This window comes from Dendrobates tinctorius, unplaced genomic scaffold (assembly GCF_039654945.1).
Source record: "Dendrobates tinctorius isolate UK_male_01 unplaced genomic scaffold, ASM3965494v1 ptg000160l, whole genome shotgun sequence".
NCBI classification, from domain to species: Eukaryota; Metazoa; Chordata; class Amphibia; order Anura; family Dendrobatidae; genus Dendrobates; species Dendrobates tinctorius.
Window position 1 is genome coordinate 26,453,476 of NW_027361827.1, and position 17,975 is coordinate 26,471,450.

General features: G+C 42.8%; 1 protein-coding gene across 2 annotated transcripts in view; it reads right to left on the reverse strand.

Annotated features, from left to right (window-relative positions):
* Window positions 1-17,975, reverse strand: part of SHB (SH2 domain containing adaptor protein B) — a 189,872-nt gene that overhangs the window by 128,466 nt on the left and 43,431 nt on the right. For both annotated transcript variants that reach the window (XM_073549745.1, XM_073549744.1), the window contains exon 2: window positions 2,890-3,007. In XM_073549745.1, coding sequence (XP_073405846.1) covers window positions 2,890-3,007 — 118 coding nt within the window. The remainder of the gene's footprint in view (window positions 1-2,889; window positions 3,008-17,975) is intronic.

Sequence of the window (17,975 nt, forward strand, 5' to 3'; positions counted from 1 at the left end):
TCATAAATTAAGTTGATCCTTAACTTTTGCTTTCTTCTACATTTACGAAAAATTTGTAAGGAAAAAAAAAAAGTGAAAAAAAAAAAGCTAAAAATTGTAAAAATTGGGAATAAGAATATACAAACAAAAAAGAACTTGGCTAATAAGAGTTAATCGAGCAACATTGTGTACAAGTGGTGTATTCACAATGGATTACACTCCCCTATATAGTTGACAGTCTTGTATTTCCAGGGAGAAACAAGCTGCCAAGTTGGGCTTTGTACACAACAGCCAAAGGATCTGTCTGTTAGATTGTTCGGGCCAAGGACAAAACACAATCTGGAAGGTCTGAATTAGGCTGGAACGTTAAATTTATGGCAATCCATAGTGACAGAACCTGCTGCTCACACTGAAATGAATGGCCTTGTCATAAGCGTAAATCCACAATATGGCCTTGAAAATTGACAGCTCTCATTTTCTACTACAACTGTTCCCATGTTAATTGTAGGAAAGAATACTCTGTATAAATCAGAGATCAGCCAACAGTAGCACATTCAGTCTACACTGAGGGAGATTCTTCAGTGCACACGTCAGTAATCTGGGGCAGCATGGTGGCTCAGTGGTCAGCAGCAGTGATGAACGAACATGTTCTGATGAGGTCTTAGCCGAGCATGCTCCGCGGCTAACTGAGTGTCTTCATTGTGCTCGAAAAATATGTTCGAGTCCCCAAAGCTGCATGTCTCACAGTTGTTCGATGCAGCAACACTTGCAAGTATCGCCTGTTTATTAGACAATTCCCGCATAGGTTGTGGATGTCTAACAGCCGTGACATGCAGCCGCGGGGACTCGAACATATTTTTTGAGCACGCCAAAGACACTTGATAGGCACCCGAGCACATCTGCTCATCACTAGTCAGCAGTATTATCTTGGTCCTGGGTTCAAATCCCACCAAGGACCACACCTGCAAGGAGTTTGTATGTTCTCCCCGGGTTTCCGTGTGTTTCCAGGGTACGCCGGTTACCTCCCACATTCCAAAAAAACTGATAGGGAATTTAGATTGTGAGCCCCAGTGATGATTATGTCTTTAAAGTGCTTAATAAATTAATCGCACTTTATAAGCAAGTAAAAATAATTAATCTGTGGAATTGGATAGAAAAAAAAATACAATGATGCAAGCTAAGTTATAACACTGGAGCTGGTGTGTAAAAAATAATGTGAAGATTTTCCAAATTGCACAAATAAAATGTATGGCAAGGGTTTACAAAAAAATAGCCTATTCTCTGACTTTTTCCTCCTTCTAATAGCAAAGACACATCATGAAATGAGTATTTCTGGTCTGGACTGCATTTAGGGAATTTTTATGTCAGACATATTTTTCCAAAAATTAGACATCTCATATTTCTTAAAAACTTCTCCTTTCTGAGGTTTTGCAGCGAGAAGGAGCGGGGGCTCGAGATTCACATACTAGTGATTCGTTGTGGTCCGACTCCACGATATACCATATTGCAAAAGAGCTTTAAAAATGACTCTTGACCAATACTAAACATGCCATCCAATGCCAGGAATCTTTACAGAAGTGGAATTAGGCCTTCAAATGGTCAAATAGGTTTATTTTGCTCATGTAGTCTGGATGAAAAACCTGGAACTTCAACGTTCAAGACCAATCCATACAGTGCTTTAAAACACCAGGTACTCAGTCCAATCTGCCAATACCTGGAGCCTCAGGGTGCAGAGCCGGGCTCCATACACAGATAGTAGTTGCAATAACCGAAAGCAGCCAGTAGACAAATCCGAAGAGGAGCTGCAGGACCCGTGAAAGAAATGTAAACAGCCTATTGGCCACAGATCGGATACTGATGAAATAAACCCTGGACAATCCCTTAAAGTTTAGTTTACCAATACTGTCCTCCTGTTCGAAGGTTACATCCAGAATACAGATCGATAAACCTGGGTATAATGTGCCTGTCTAAAAGTAGCGAAATACTAAATGACCTAATCGAAACTAGCACTAAAACTTGATTAAGTTCCCTTAAGTACAAACATTTGGACACATGAGTTTGTCTACTTCTAGCGGGTTAATGAGTAATGTAGCCATCTGTTTTTTTCCTCATTGTGATCATTGATCACAAGACCCAACCAAGACCTCCTTCTCTCCTCCATACTTATTCGCTCCTCACCCAACCGCCTCCAAGACTTCTCCCGAATAGCCCCCATCCTCTGGAATTCCCTGCCCTAACACGTCCGGCTATCAACCACACTCGGATCCTTCAGACGGAACCTGAAAACCCACCTCTTCAGGAAAGCCTACAGCCTGCAATGATCCCTGCTGCCTCCTCACCACTACTGGAGCTACCGCCTCACCATCACTGGAGCTGCTGCAACCCCCCAACCTACTGTCTCCTTCCCCACCATCCTGTAGCATGTAAGCCCGAAAGGGTAGGGTCCTCTCTCCCCTCTATATCAGTCTGTGATTGTTAGTTTGTTTGCTGTAAGTGATATCTGTAATTTGTATGTAACCCCTTCTCATGTACAGCACCATGGAATCAATGGTGCTTTATAAATAAATAATAATAATAATAAATCAACACCGGCTCAGTACGTTCTGTAGAGAACCAGGTGCTAAGCCTGCCAGTCCCTACCCTCCTAGTGCAGGAAAACTCCATCCACACGGTTCTCAAAGATGTCCACTCTTCCACAAAGTGTTCCTATACAGAGCAAATAAAGTTTTACTCTATTCATGTTTTGGGTTAAAATTAAATTACTGTGAATGACGCTTGATCACTATGAACCAAAAAATCCCAGAAAAGGCAAGTGAATGTCGACCAGCAACAAGGCATAGGACAAACTGTTAGCAATAAAACGACATGACGGCAATAGTCCATGGCCACATCAGGCCTCGCTCTTCTTACCAGTCATCAGTCTCTGGGCCTCATAAGGTTCCATGTAGCCATTCTCCGTTTTCACTCCTTTGTTCTTCTGTTCATTCTTGGCATCAAAGGGATCAGAGTAGTCATCAGCGATTACAACCTGGAGGAAGAGGTGAGAAAACGACACCTATTACACAAGGTCTCTACCATCTCTACTCTTTGAAGCAGACTGACAGTCCTTTATGGTAACAAAGATTGAGGTAGGAAACGAATAAAGGATAGGACCTTAGGCTATGTGCACACGTAGTTTTTAGTCTCTGCGGATTTTGTAGAGAAAACCGCAGGAAATCCGCAGGACAAAGTGCTGCGGTTTTTCTGCGGTTTATCTGCGTTTTTTCTGCGGTTTTGCCCTGCGGTTTACACCTCATAATGGATGAGGTGTAAAACCGCAGCGTTTCTGCACCAAACAATTGACATGCTGCGGATTGTAAACCGCAGCAAAACCGCGCGGAAAAAAACGCAGCATGTGCACAGCTTTTTTTAATTTCCATAGGAAATAAAGGTACTGTACAACGCAGCAAAATCTGCTGCGTTTCTGCAGAGCCAAAACCGCTGCGGAAACGCAGCAGAATCCGCAGCGTGTGCACATACCCTTACAACCAGACCATGGATGTCTACATACTAACCACCATAAAACCAACGGAGGTCGTCCACAGAATTAACACAACTATGTATCTCTGGACGTACTGGATCTCAGGGGAGAGCGAGCCGATGTATGGAGGTCTTCTGCGGAATAGCGTGAAGGACTTTTAGGTGACACTAGACAAGTTTTCTTCTGCACAATTATATAACACTAGATGGCGGCCTGATTCTAACGCATCGCGTATTCTAGAATATATATGTAGTTTATTTTTGAAGATTTAATAATAATAATGCAATAATGCACCCCCCAATCCTGACATGTATGGTTCTCTCACCCCCAATCCTGATATGCATGCTACCCCTCAACCCCCTAATCCTGGTATGCATGGTGCCCTGACCCCCCAATCCTGGAATCCATGGTCCTCTCACCCCCCCAATTCTGGTATGCATGGTCTCCTCACCTCTCTTTCCTGGTATGCAGGGTCTTCTTACTCCCCTTTCGAGGTATGCATGGTCCCCTCACCCCCCAATCCTGGAATGCATGGTCCTTTCACCCCCAATACTGGTATGCATGGTCCTCTCACCCCTCTTTCCTGGTATGCATGGTCCCCTCACCCCGCAATCCTGGTATGCATTGTCTCCTCACCCCCCAATCCTGGAATGCATGGTTCCCCTCACCCCCCAATCCTGGTATACATGGTCCCCTCACCTCCCAATCCTGGTATGCATGGTCCCCTCACCCCCCAATCCTGGTAAGCATGGTCCCCTCACCCCCCAATCCTGGTAAGCATGGTCCCCTCACCCCCCAATCCTGGTATGCATGGTCCCCTCACCCCCCAATCCTGGTATGCATGGTCCCCTCACCCCCCAATCCTGGTATGCATGGTCCCCTCACCCCCCAATCCTGGTATGCATGGTTCCCTCACCCCCCAATCCTGGTATGCATGGTCCCCTCACCCCCCTTTCCTGGTATGCATGGTCCCCTCACCCCCCTTTCCTGGTATGCATGGTCCCCTCACCCCCCAATCCTGGTATGCATGGTCCCCTCACCCCTCTTTCCGTGTAGCCGCGACCAATCAGCGTTGCGGCCCTCTGTCCACGACCAATCAGCAATGCGGCCCTGTAGCCGCGACCAATCACTGCCGCGGCCCTGTACAAAAATATTAAAAAATAATAAAAAAAAAAGTTATTCTCACCTTCCGACGGCCTCCTGTCTTCTTTCCACGCGCCCGGCCTCGCGTTCCCAGTAATACTTTGCGGCTTAGACCGCTGACGACGTCGTCTTCTTTCTCGCTCTCGCGAGAGTGGCTTCGGTCTTCTTTCTCGCTCTCGAGAGAGTGAGGTCATCAGCGGTCTAAGCCGCAAAGCATTATTGGGAACGCGAGGCCGGGCGCGTGGAAAGAAGACAGGAGGCCGTTGGAAGGTGAGAATAACTTTTTTTTTTTTTTTTTTACAGATTAAGGCCTGCGTCTGCCGCTGATAGGCACCGTTACAAACAGCTACGCCTGTCACTGATTGGTTGCGGCCTGGCGGGCGCGACCAATCAGCGACCTGTGATTTCGGCTACAGACAGACACGATAAGGCGTTTATATATATATATATATATATATATATATATATATATATATATATATATATATATATATATATATATATATATATATATATATATATATGTAAAAACAAGAAAAAAAAAGCCCTGTGCTAGAGATGAGACATGGCCTACAAGAAAGATAGACGACATATGAAGAAGTCTGTCTTGTCTCCATTTGTTTATGCACAATCCATGATACCATCATAGTCTCTTCCTGCTTAATTAGACAAATATTCGTCATGTTCAGCAAACAATACACACCCACGCAAAACTGGTAGGATTTCAAGGAAGTCATTTTAACTACAGTTTATTAACGTATTACTATCATTCACATAAAGAAACAAGTTCTTTGCTCATTGCTGCAAAAGGTTTCCTGAAGGCATGAGCCTAACGTTAATACTGCATCACAGACATTCAGCTTCTGAACGTTCACCAATTGTTGGCTCATTTATGACCGAACAAAACCCAAAATTATACTTAACAAAGACGCTATTCAGTGGATTACTTAACACTCATTTCGTCAATGGCCAATCAACAATCCAGAGAAATTTACTTAAAGGGAACCTGTCACTTTGTACATGCAGTCTGGTCTGTGGACAGAAGGGTATTGAGAAGCATAAGCTGAGCAGAAGGATAGATAGATTTGTTGGAAATTATTTAGCTTAACTTGTATTTTATTGATTGAAATCCTTGATGATTGAATACCCAAGTTCAGTGGGCGGTCCTATTAATGATTGACAGGAATTTCTGCCAATCACTGAATAAGACCGCCTACAGGACTTTTTTAAATAGGTAAACTGCTGCGGAATATGTTGGCATTCTATAAATAAAATTATTATTATTAAAAAGGGTTTTTCCAGGACTTCAAAAATGGTCTATCAGTAGAATAAGCCATTATTATTATATCACCGATTATTAGCTGATTATAGGGGGAAGTGTGTGGCTCCAGAGAATACCATATACCCTTTATTGTTGAACATACTGTAGGGATTCGCTCAGGGAGGAATTAGGCATCATTCACATAGGCAATGCAGTTTAGTCCAAACACGTGCAGTTTTATGGCTTTCATAAAACTCCAAGGGATTCGAAAGCAAGAACACCCTCTTCTGGGCACAAAAGGTATCACAGCAAATAAACCATTCATTTAGCAGGCACATACAGTTGTGGCCAAAAGTATTGACACCCCTGCAATTCTGTCAGATAATACTCAGTTTCTTCCTGAAAATGATTGCAAACACAAATTCTTTGGAATTATCTTCATTTAATTTGTTTTAAATGAAAAAACACAAAAAGAATAGCCCTAAAGCCAAATTGGATATAATTCCACACCAAACATAAAAAAGAGGGTGGACAAAAGTATTGGCACTGTTCAAAAAATCATGTGATGCTTCTCTAATTTGTGTAATTAACAGCACCTGTAACTTACCTGTGGCACCTAACAGGTGTAGGCAATAACTAAATCACACTTGCAGCCAGTTGACATGGATTAAAGTTGACTCAACCTCTGTCCTGTGTCCTTGTGTGCACCACATTGAGCATGGAGAAAAGAAAGAAGACCAAAGAACTGTCTGAGGACTTGAGAAACCAAATTGTGAGGAAGCATGAGCAATCGCAAGGCTATAAGTCCATCTCCTAAGACCTGAATGTTCCTGTGTCTACCGTGCGCAGTGTCATCAAGAAGTTTAAAGCCCATGGCACTGTGGCTAACCTCCCTAGATGTGGACGGAAAAGAAAAATTGACAAGAGATTTCAACGCAAGATTGTGCGGATGTTGGATAAAGAACCTCGACTAACATCCAAACAAGTTCAAGCTGCCCTGCAGTCCGAGGGGACAACAGTGTCAACCCGTACTATCAGTCGGCGTCTGAATGAAAAGGGACTGTATGGTAGGAGACCCAGGAAGACCCCACTTCTTACCCCGAGACATAAAAAGCCAGACTGGAGTTTGCCAAAACTTACCTGAAAAAGTCTAAAACGTTTTGGAAGAATGTTCTCTGGTCAGATGAGACAAAAGTAGAGCTTTTTGGGCAAAGGCATCAACATAGAGTTTACAGGAGAAAAAAAAAGGCATTCAAAGAAAAAAAAACACGGTCCCTACAGTCAAACATGGCGGAGGTTCCCTGATGTTATGGGGTTGCTTTGCTGCCTCTGGCACTGGACTGCTTGACCGTGTGCATGGCATTATGAAGTTTGAAGACTACCAACAAATTTTGCAGCATAATGTAGGGCCCAGTGTGAGAAAGCTGGGTCTCCCTCAGAGGTCATGGGTCTTCCAGCAGGACAATGACCCAAAACACACTTCAAAAAGCACTAGAAAATGGTTTGAAAGAAAGCACTGGAGACTTCTAAGGTGGCCAGCAATGAGTCCAGGCCTGAATCCCATAGAACACCTGTGGAGAGATCTAAAAATGGCAGTTTGGAGAAGGCACCCTTCTAATATCAGGGACCTGGAGCAGTTTGCCAAAGAAGAATGGTCTAAAATTCCAGCAGAGCATTGTAAGAAACTCATTGATGGTTACCGGAAGCGGTTGGTCAAAGTTATTTTGGCTAAAGGTTGTGCAACCAAGTATTAGGCTGAGGGTGCCAATACTTTTGCCTGGCCAATTTTTGGAGTTTTGTGTGAAATGATCAATGTGTTGCTTCATTCTCTTTTGTGTTTTTTCATTTAAGACAAATTACATGAAGATAATACCAAAGAATTTGTGTTTGCAATCATTTTCAGGAAGAAACTGAGTATTATCTGACAGAATTGCAGGGGTGTCAATACTTTTGGCCACAACTGTACGTCAGCGCGGCCTCACCCGAACAGATTACAATCCTTTTTCCCAAAGCAGAAGAGGCCCTACCAGTCTCTGTATCCCCTTCAGCCGTAGCTTCAGCAGCTTCCAGCGCAAAATAGAAATGTTCAACTCCATGCACAGTTCACACTGAGCTTCTACACGTTACTCTGCAGCTCCAGCACACACGGCTCAGCTTTCAAAGCGGACCTGTGCAGTCTCCATTCAGAAAAAGGCTCTGGAATGTCTCTCTCACAGCTACAGCTGACATTTTGGCTGGTCACTCACCAGCAGCACACTCTGACTCTGCTTTATTCAGCAGACTAACACACTTAGTGAACACAGGCCCTGGTTTTCTTAATTAAAGCGAGTCAGGTGCATCTAATTAGGATTTGCAGCGCTAATATTTAACCCAGCCCGACCTTTCCAGGCTACAATACACAGTCATTCATTTTGTACTACCTGGTATTATCACTGTTCTATTTTAAGGGGTAGATCCCCCTTCAGAAAACCTAAGGCTATAAGCTACTATAGTAAAAAAAAAATCCATAGCATTATTTCCCCTGCTAGAGTCCAGCAACTGCTCTCCATTTGGCTACATTGCTGATGTCACATCAACAGCGCTGCCACCAATCACGGAGCACAATGGCACGAGATGCTTAGCTCAGAAGATCAGCGGCAGCGGAAACAGACTAAGAAAACAGCACAGAACTGGTGCTGGACCCGGGTAGGGTAAACAAGTGTTTTTCTAGTAAGTCCGTTTTACGTAAGTTAGTGGAACAGAGGTGTAATACCAGGCAAAGCCACATGTGCACTGTGTCGCTGTTCACACTAAGCAATGAAGGACGTGGCCCTTGCAGTACAGTTGCCCCTTCAATCAGCTAATCAGTGGGGATGTCCGAGTGTAAGGCCCCCAACGAGCTGATAATATCGAAGTCTTGGAAAACCCTTTTTAATTTATAAGTGGAGCACAGTCAAGTTAGTAGAACAAATCATTCTTTAGCCAGAGACTTGTCAGTTTTGTGCTATATATTTTATTTTCAGAAAGATTTGCATTCAAATGAAAAAATAAATAAAACTTTGGCGCACAAACCCCCCCCCCAAATTCACAATATAGGCATAACATTATTAATCAGGTGTTAAGAAGTCATGCCTGCCAGTTAATAACCTACGAGCATACCTCTACGGGGGAGTTCTTTTTATTGACCTGAATAATTTGCCAATAAATGTGTTTTTTTTTTCATAAAAAAAAAAAAATATATATGAAACTGCAATAGTGAATTACATTTTAAATGACCTAGGAGGCATATACCATAAAAGCTCATGGCAACCTCAGCAAAAATAAATATAGTTGGCGGCTGTATTTTTCATCAGAGACCCTGGTATGATTACCGTACGTCTGGTATTGACAGTGTGCCTGCGGCCTCTTGTAGAGCGGGGTCTACAGAAGGAGCCCACCAGTCCCAAGACTGCACACTGTGCCATGAGCTCACAAATACTGATGGAATATGGTGTAAAGGGATAAAACCACATCCTCAGACGGCAGTGCTAGTTCCCATCAGGACTGTAAAGTTCAAAGCGTGGCGTGCGATAGCCATATTTGCACATGATCGCTGCTCCTTGGCACTTAGCACCATTACTTTAGAGCTCAGAATAGCAACAAAATGTCACCTTTTGTGCTCCTTAGTAAGCCAAGATGACAGCCAGGACACTTTCCTCCAGCCCTGTTTGCTTGGTTTTATTGTCGTTGCTCAGCTAATAAAAACCACACAAAAGACAAGTAAAAAAACAAGAACTAGGAGATTACAGGGTAAATAAAGGGCCTCACGTGTCTTCTATGGGTTCGGAGTGCAGAGAAGTACCAGAGGAAACAGGCCTTTGTTAGGCACAATGACCCATGAGCTGCCTTATAAAATGTTTATTTTCCCCAAAGATAGACACCATGAAAGGGAACCTGCACCATTCCACCACCGGGAGACTGTACAGGCAATATAATAGTCTATACCTGCATTGTGCGCAGGAATATAGGCAGTCAGATCAGGACATCTGAAGGGAGCATGCTTTGGCCATGTTCACACGCTGCGTTTTTGTGGCAGTAAAAAACACTATTCAAAACAGTTTTGGGTGTGGAAGTCGCATAGATTTTGCTTGTACTGTTAAAAGCAGCTTTTAAATATGAATTATAAAATCAGCAAAAGCACACTGCAAAAACGCTGAAAGTGAACATGCATTTAAAGGGGTTGTCCGGGCTTTTCACATAATCTCAGTACATATCTGGGCTGCAGAATTATGACAATAAGTAATTTACTTTCTGTCACTAGTTTGCACGGTTTTCTAGGTATTCTGAACAGAACGTCCAAGGGGGGGTGTTATGGCATTGAAATGAGAACTAGTCGTAACCTCCTACTCTACTCCAAACATGCCCTCTATAGCAACAACCCCACCCTCCATTGCTACAGGCCCTCCCCGTCCACATGAAGAAGCCCTCATCACACAGTAACAAATCCTCCCCCTCTAGCAGACTCACTGCAGAGAGCAGACCACCCAGCTGCTCCTCCCCCAGACACACGCTGAACAGTGATCTATGGAAAGTGAAACTAGTGAGGAGGGAAAATCGTCCTGTATTCTGGGCCACTCCATGATTACAATACATAACTCATTATCAGTAATTCCTTCCCTCACTGTCCCAGGCTAACCACTGAGCCACCGTGCTGCCTGTATAGGACTGAGCCACAATTTTGACACACACAGTCACTACAGTGTACAGGGCTGTGCCTACTAAATAATTAAGGGGATGCGGGGCTCCATGCATCAGCTTATTATGGGGGTGTCAAAAGTTGGCCCACCGCTCAGTCCGAAGGACGAAACAGTAATATCAAAGTACCAGAAAACTCCTGTAAGTAATGACCTGAAACATCTCAGCAGATAATAAAATGACTGCGACGTACAATTAGAAGGACCTCGGCCACTTTTCTCAATTTCCCATTGGCCCATTCTTACCAAACAAACTTGGTCACGGTTCTTATTAATCTCTCCTAAAAGGGAAGTCATTCAGCAAGATCATCTACGGCATCCACTTGGACATCAGCACAAAGCTGGCTGACGGTAATAAACAGTACTACTAAGGATTAACGCACCATTGCCACCAAAATCTGTGTGATGAGGTCATGACGTCAACATGGCAGGCTATTGGTACAACACCTGCCGTGCCGACACCAAGCGAAGATCTCGGAGGGGAACATTCTTATCTTTCTCCTGGCATGCTGCCTCATATGTACAGGATCATCTTAAGGCTTCTTATTCAGATACAGGTTACCAATTTGGGAAAACTTTTTCCATGGTTTCTATAACAAAAATCCCTTACAAAGCAGACGAGGGTGCTTTGTGGATGGCGATCAAAGAGTGGAAGAGAAACAGCATTTTGTGACAGTGAGCACTGGGATTGATTGGTCGCTGCTTAACATTCAGTCATGTAGCCACAAGCTGGAATCTGAAGCTCTGTCACCGGGATCGCACACCGTACAGAGACAACTACGTGCGGCAGCCAACAGTAATTCCTCGGCTATCTGTGAAAGCCCTGGAGCTGAGCTACCATCCCTTCCCTTTGTGATGCCGGCTTGTCACCAGCAGATGGATGGTGTCTCAGACTCCCTGCTGATTCCACAAACTCCACATGCTTACACTGTAATAGTCAGATTTCCAATTAACTGCCCTTAAAGGGATCGCTTCTCAACACCAGCAGTGAGTCAAATTATCAAAAGAAAAAAAAAAGATAAATATAGAGGGTCAGAAATATATAGCATCACCTCATACCATGCACTGTCCTCCCTCCCCCACTGCATCTAGCTCACTCTGATTTTGAACCAGTCACAGAAGAAGTAAGCAGGCTACTTGCATCTTCTCGCCCAACCACCTGCACCAGTGACCCATTTCCGGCACATCTCCTCCAGTCCCTTTCCCCTGCTGTCACCCCCTCACCTAACTAAAATATTTAACCTCTCTCTCTCTCTCTTCTGGTATCTTTCCCTCCTCATTTAAGCATGCCATCATACATCCACTACTTAAAAAAACCATCCCTCGACCAAAACTGTGCCGCTAACTATAGACCCGTCTCTATTCTTCCCTTCATCTCTAAACTCCTGGAACGCCTGGTCTACTCCCATCTTATCCGCTATCTCTTTGATAACTCTTCTCGACCCTCTCCAATCCGGTTTCCGCTCTTTACACTCTACTGAAACTGCCCTCACTAAAGTCTCTAATGATGTACTAACAGCTAAATCAAATGGTCATTACTCCATGCTAATTTTCTTGGATCTCTCTGCAGCATTCGACACTGTGGATCATCAGATCCTCCTCACTATGCTCTATTCCATTGGCCTCAAGGACACCATTCTCTCCCCGTTCTCTTATCTCTCTGACCGCTCCTTTACTGTATCTTTTGCTGGTTCCTCCTCCTCCTCTCATCTTCCCCTTACTGTTGGGGTTCCTCAAGGATCAGTTCTAGGCCTCCTCCTCTTCTCTTTGTACACTGCCCCTATTGGTCAAACAATCAGTAGATTTGGGTTCCAGTACCATCTCTATGCTGACGACACCCAATTATATGCTTCTTCTCCTGACATCACTCCAGCCTTTCTAGAAACCACCAGCGATTGTCTAAACACTGTGTCTAACATCATGTCCTCACTATATCTGAAACTGAACCTGTCAAAGACGGAACTCCTTCCTCCGGCTAATGTACCTATACCCAACTTTGCCATTTCCGTTTGTGGTTCCACTATTACTCCCCAGCAACATGCCCGCTGTCTTGGGGTCATACTTACTCCGAGCTTTCCTTTGCCCCCCACATCCGATCACTGGCTCGCTCTTTTTATCTGCACCTCAAAAACATATCTAGAATTCGACCTTTTCTTACTTTTGACTCCGCAAAAACTCTTACTGTTTCTCTTATTCGTTCTCGTCTGGACTATTGTAACTCTCTTCTAATCGGTCTCCCTCTTACCAAACTCTCCCCTCTCCAATCTGTCTTGAATACTGCAGTCAGGATCATATTCCTTGCCAATCGTTACACCGATGCCTCTACCTTGTGCCAGTCATTACACTGGCTACCCATCCACTCCAGAATTCAGTATAAACTTATTACCCTCACCCACAAAGCCCTCCATAGCTCAGCACCACCCTACATCTCCTCCCTTGTTTCAGTATACCACCCTACCCACGCCCTCTGTTCTGCTGATGACCTGAGGTTAGCATCCTCAATACTCAGAACCTCCCACTCCCGTCTCCAAAACTTTACACGTACTGCGCCAATTCTTTGGAATGCACTTCCCAGGTCAATACGATTAGTCCCCAATCCCCACAATTTTAAGCGTGCTCTGAAAACGCATTTGTTCAGACTGGCCTATCGCCTCAACACATTAACCTAATCTATTCCTATGTGGCACAGCCAAAAGTTTTACCATAACCAGGTTCCCCGCATCATGTTCCCACATGCTTTATGCATACATTAGCCCTCTGTATCTGTACTGTTACTTAACATTATGGCTGGTCCATACAATCAGGGCAACTGTTACCACCCACCTTTCGTGTCTCCCTTTTTTCCTCATAGATTGTAAGCTTGCGAGCAGGGCCCTCATTCCTCTTGGTATCTGTTATGATCTATGTGATTATTGTTATGCTGTAATGTCTATGTCTGTACAAATCCCCTCTGAAATGTAAAGTGCTGCGGAATATGTCGGCGCTATAGAAATGTATTATTATTATTAGTCCAGATAATTTGTTTCATACTTAAAAGAAGTCAGTCAGGATGTTTTTGCAATATAATCTGAAAACAGTATAAAAGGCAGCGACAGAGACCCTGATTCCAGCGATGCATCACTTAATATACTGGGTGCAGAAGTTCTGATAGAATCACAGTTATCCATGCAGCAGGTCTATCAGTGCTTGGAATATCGGGCCCAGTAAAACCCCGCTCCCACCACTGCTTAGCAGTTTTCTGTCACTACACAATGTACACAGAAAAAAAAAAAAAAAGAGATGAACTAGGATATAAACTGGTGTGCATGCACACATTCACACTAGCCACTGAACAGAAAAACCCAAAGACAGGAACACAACGATTGAATACTCTGCAGTAAATAAACAGCATAGTGCATGAAAATATGCTTTACTTAGCTAACATTTTTTGAATATAAAAAATACAAAAGCCATCCTATCACGCCACGGTGACCGCAGTCGGGAAGGTCCTAACTCTAATATTAAAAACCTTACAGTTTGTAAAGTGACATGCCTGTAGATTAGGGATGAGAGGGACTGAGCCCAACTAGTGGACACAGCCAAGGGAGACCACATCAATATAATGTCCAGCTCAAAGGAAAGGCAGGCCACAATTTTATATGCACATGATGCAAACTGACTGAAAAAACCCAAAGGAATGAACTGGGGTATAATCTGGTGTGCATGCAGCATGTAAAAGCACGTTCACACTGGCCACTGAACAGAAGAAAAAAACAAAGACAAACATAATGCAATGAAAATAAAATGCATCACTTAATTTTTTTTTTTTATAAAAAAAATGCAAAAGCCATCTTACCACTTTACTTGACAAACAGGAAGGTTTTTAATATTAGAGTTAGGACTGTCCCAATTACGGTCACCGTGGAGTGGTAGGATGGCTTTGCATTTTTTGGATCAAAAAAAATATTAACCCAGTACAGTTTTTTTTTTTTCCTAGATCTTACACCAGTCGCTACCTGGAATATTTGTGCGTCATTTTACTTATTTAAAAAAAAAAAAAAGGTACATGCGACTTTTTACACCAAAAAGTCACAACTGGTTGAAGACAAAATTAAAGCTAGTTCTTTTTTTGCTTATAACTCGTGAACTTAATTCATCAATTTGATGAATTTTGCAAAAAAAAAAAAAAAAAGTTAGTGAATATTAGAATTTAAAAAAAGGGAAAGTGTGACTTTGAAAAAAGCACGCTGATGAACCAAGCTCCAAGGTTCAGAGACACTCCGTTTTGAAACCCCATTTAGATGGTTATGCTTGCATTCATTTCCTACTCCACGTACTGAAATGATAGTGCCAAAATCGGCTTTTGGGAGGCAAACTGCTGCAGAAGATATTACAAGAGAGCACGTTGCACGCTCCATTAAGTCTAACTATATGCACCAACTCGAAGAATCCCTTCGAAACCACAAAGCTGATTTTAATGTGCACACCAAGGAACACTAAGCAACTAGGCTTGATTTCCCACACGGTTGAAAACAAAATATTGAAGTGCAAAAATGTACAAAAATTTGAGTGGAGGCCAGTCATACAGAAAAGCGTGAAAATTAAAGGGTTGTTGTATGTGTATGTGCACATCATGCTTTGTCTGATGTGAATATTAATCTCGGGATGGTAATAAGTCTTAAAAACACATTTTAAGCTTAGGCATTTTACTAGGTAACAGATGAACAGCTTAATAATTCACATTTTCATACTCGACCTACATAGGATCCAGTATTAAAATCTGTAAGAAAAAAATTCCTTTGAGGACCGGTATGAGAAACAGGGACAAGTTACAGAAGAGGTCTTATCTCAAAAAGTGAGTAAGGCCGGGGTCACTTGTGAGTGTGATGCGAGTCTCTCTCCTCAATACCCGGCACTGCCGCCGACACTCGGGACCGGAGTGTGTGTGGCAGCAGGTATTTCTATGCAGCTGAATGCTCCGGTCTGAATACCGACGGAAGTCCCGGGTACTGATGCTCAAGTTACTCGCATCACACTCGCAAGTGTGCCCCCCAACCTTACCGTCAAAAAATGGCAGCACTTTGTGGCCATATTTATAGAAATCGGAGCTACAGAACGGGAAACTCAGGAGTAGAGGTCAGTGGGATCTCTAATGGAGGACTAAACCAATTTTTACACTATTTTGCCCAACAACTCAAGCTGGAGAAAACAGTAGTCATCACAAAATGCTTCCAGCAGCTTTATATACAGTCAATTCAGGTTTTAGAAGTAGTAAGTGGTGACACAAACCGGACAGTCATACTGCTGCACAAACAAGACCTCTGTGCCAAGCAAATGCACCATCAGGACCAGGGCTGTGGAGTCGGAGTCGTGGAGTCGGAGTCGTGGAGTCGGAGTTAGTTTTGGTTGGAGTCGGAGTCGGTAGAAATGTACCAACTCCGACTCCAGCTTCAAAAAAAAATGTATTAATATTTCATAATTGAACTTTCATATGAATTTTAAAAATGTTACTCAAATATATATGTTCTATCAAACTATGAACAACAGTGATAAGCAGTTCTGCTGGAGATAGAGACATTTCTTACTTCTTGTGTGTCACTGTTTTCCACTGCCCTTATCTAATCTTATACTTGGTTAACCTCATGCTGCCCCAACCCCCCTACTTACAATGTATGAAACTGAAAGTGAAAATGTGTTGCAAATTCTTAGTAGTAAAGCTCCTCCTCTAGACTAGATCATATTAGGTGTGCGTCTTCCAAGCATCTCACAGCTGCCTGCTACTCAGAAGAGGAAGACTGTAAGAAGTATTATCCTTTCAACAAACTTTGCATCAGTTAACTGAGTACATGAGGAATAATAACAGTATTACTGACCACTATATCAGTTGTATGACCTGGCAATAATTTTGTACAATTGTTTTTAGGAAAAACAATTGTCATTTGGATTGTGAATGCAGAATTAAAAACCTGAGAATGTCAAAGAAGCATCACATTAAATCAGCTGTATTTGAAAATTTCACCATCACTCAAGATAGAAAACATTATGTCTGTCAGTGTATGACAAATGATCCATACGAAAACAAATGCTGTGAAGCCAAGATGAGTGCATATTCAGGCAAAGAAAAATGCTCCTACCAGAGCTTCTAATCTAAAGAGACATTTACAGCGCTTTCATCCAGAAGTACTGAAAGCAGTGGATGAGAAAGACTGCATCCAAACCAATGAACCAGTGCCCAGCTCTTCCAGCCAAACAAAGGAGCAGAGAACTTTGCAGCCTTCAGTTGCAAGATATTTTCTCAGTGACAAAGTTACTGTGACAATGACAGTAGATACATTTAAAAAACAGATCATAGAGCTTGTTGTAAAGGATAGTGTGCCTATTTCATTATTTTCACGACCAGCTTTTATGTGTCTGAATGGGGAAATGGCCCGCAAGCTTGGTGTTTCTCTGGAGAGAGAGAGAGTATTAGAAAATTAGTAATCGAAGAAGCTTTTAAACAAAAGGAAGAACTTAAAAAAACTCTCAAGGGACGCTTTCTGTTTCTTAAAATGGATGCCTGCACATGTCACAGAGTGAACTATTTTGCCATCAATGTCCGATTTGTTTGTGACAAAAATGAAATAGTTACCAAGACATTGGCAGTAAAAGACACCAAAGCTCATCACACCAGTGAGTTTCTCCAGGTCTTGGTGGAAAAGGTTCTGCAAGACTATGAACTTAAAAAAGAGCAAGTTCTTTCTGTCGTAACTGACAATGCTTCAAATATGATAAGTACTATTAAGCTAATGAATGAGAGTAATGATGGTGACCAGCAGCTAGAAGAACATTCTGGGTCCACAGACACAGAAATGTTTGAAATAGAGGAACACAGTATTGTAACTGAGGAGCAAACTGAAGTTTCTTCAGATGAACAGCAACATGATAGTTTAGATGATCTTGTTGAAACTGTGTCAATATGTTCTTTCATTCATCACATGCGCTGTGTTGTGCATATGCTACAGTTGGCTATAAGAGACAGTCTGCAAGAAGGACATGCTGCTGCACTGATTGGCAAGGTGAGAAAATTGGCTACTGTTGCCAGAACCCCTAAAGTTGACTCAATTTTGGAGAGACGTGCTGGAAAAGGGGCAATTATTGATCAAGCCATACGATGGGGCAGTACTTACTTAATGATTCAGCGCTTGGTTGAACTGAAAACCTTTCTTGTAGACATGGCTAACCCTCAACTGACGCTAAATGAAAGTCAGTGGAATCAGGTGACTGAGCTGGAAAAATTGCTAGAGCACCCATTTACAGTGACTAAAAAATTACAAGCAGAGGACTTAACTCCAGGTATTTTCTTAAAGGAGTGGAAGAACCTGATGTTTCGCCTGTCCCAAAG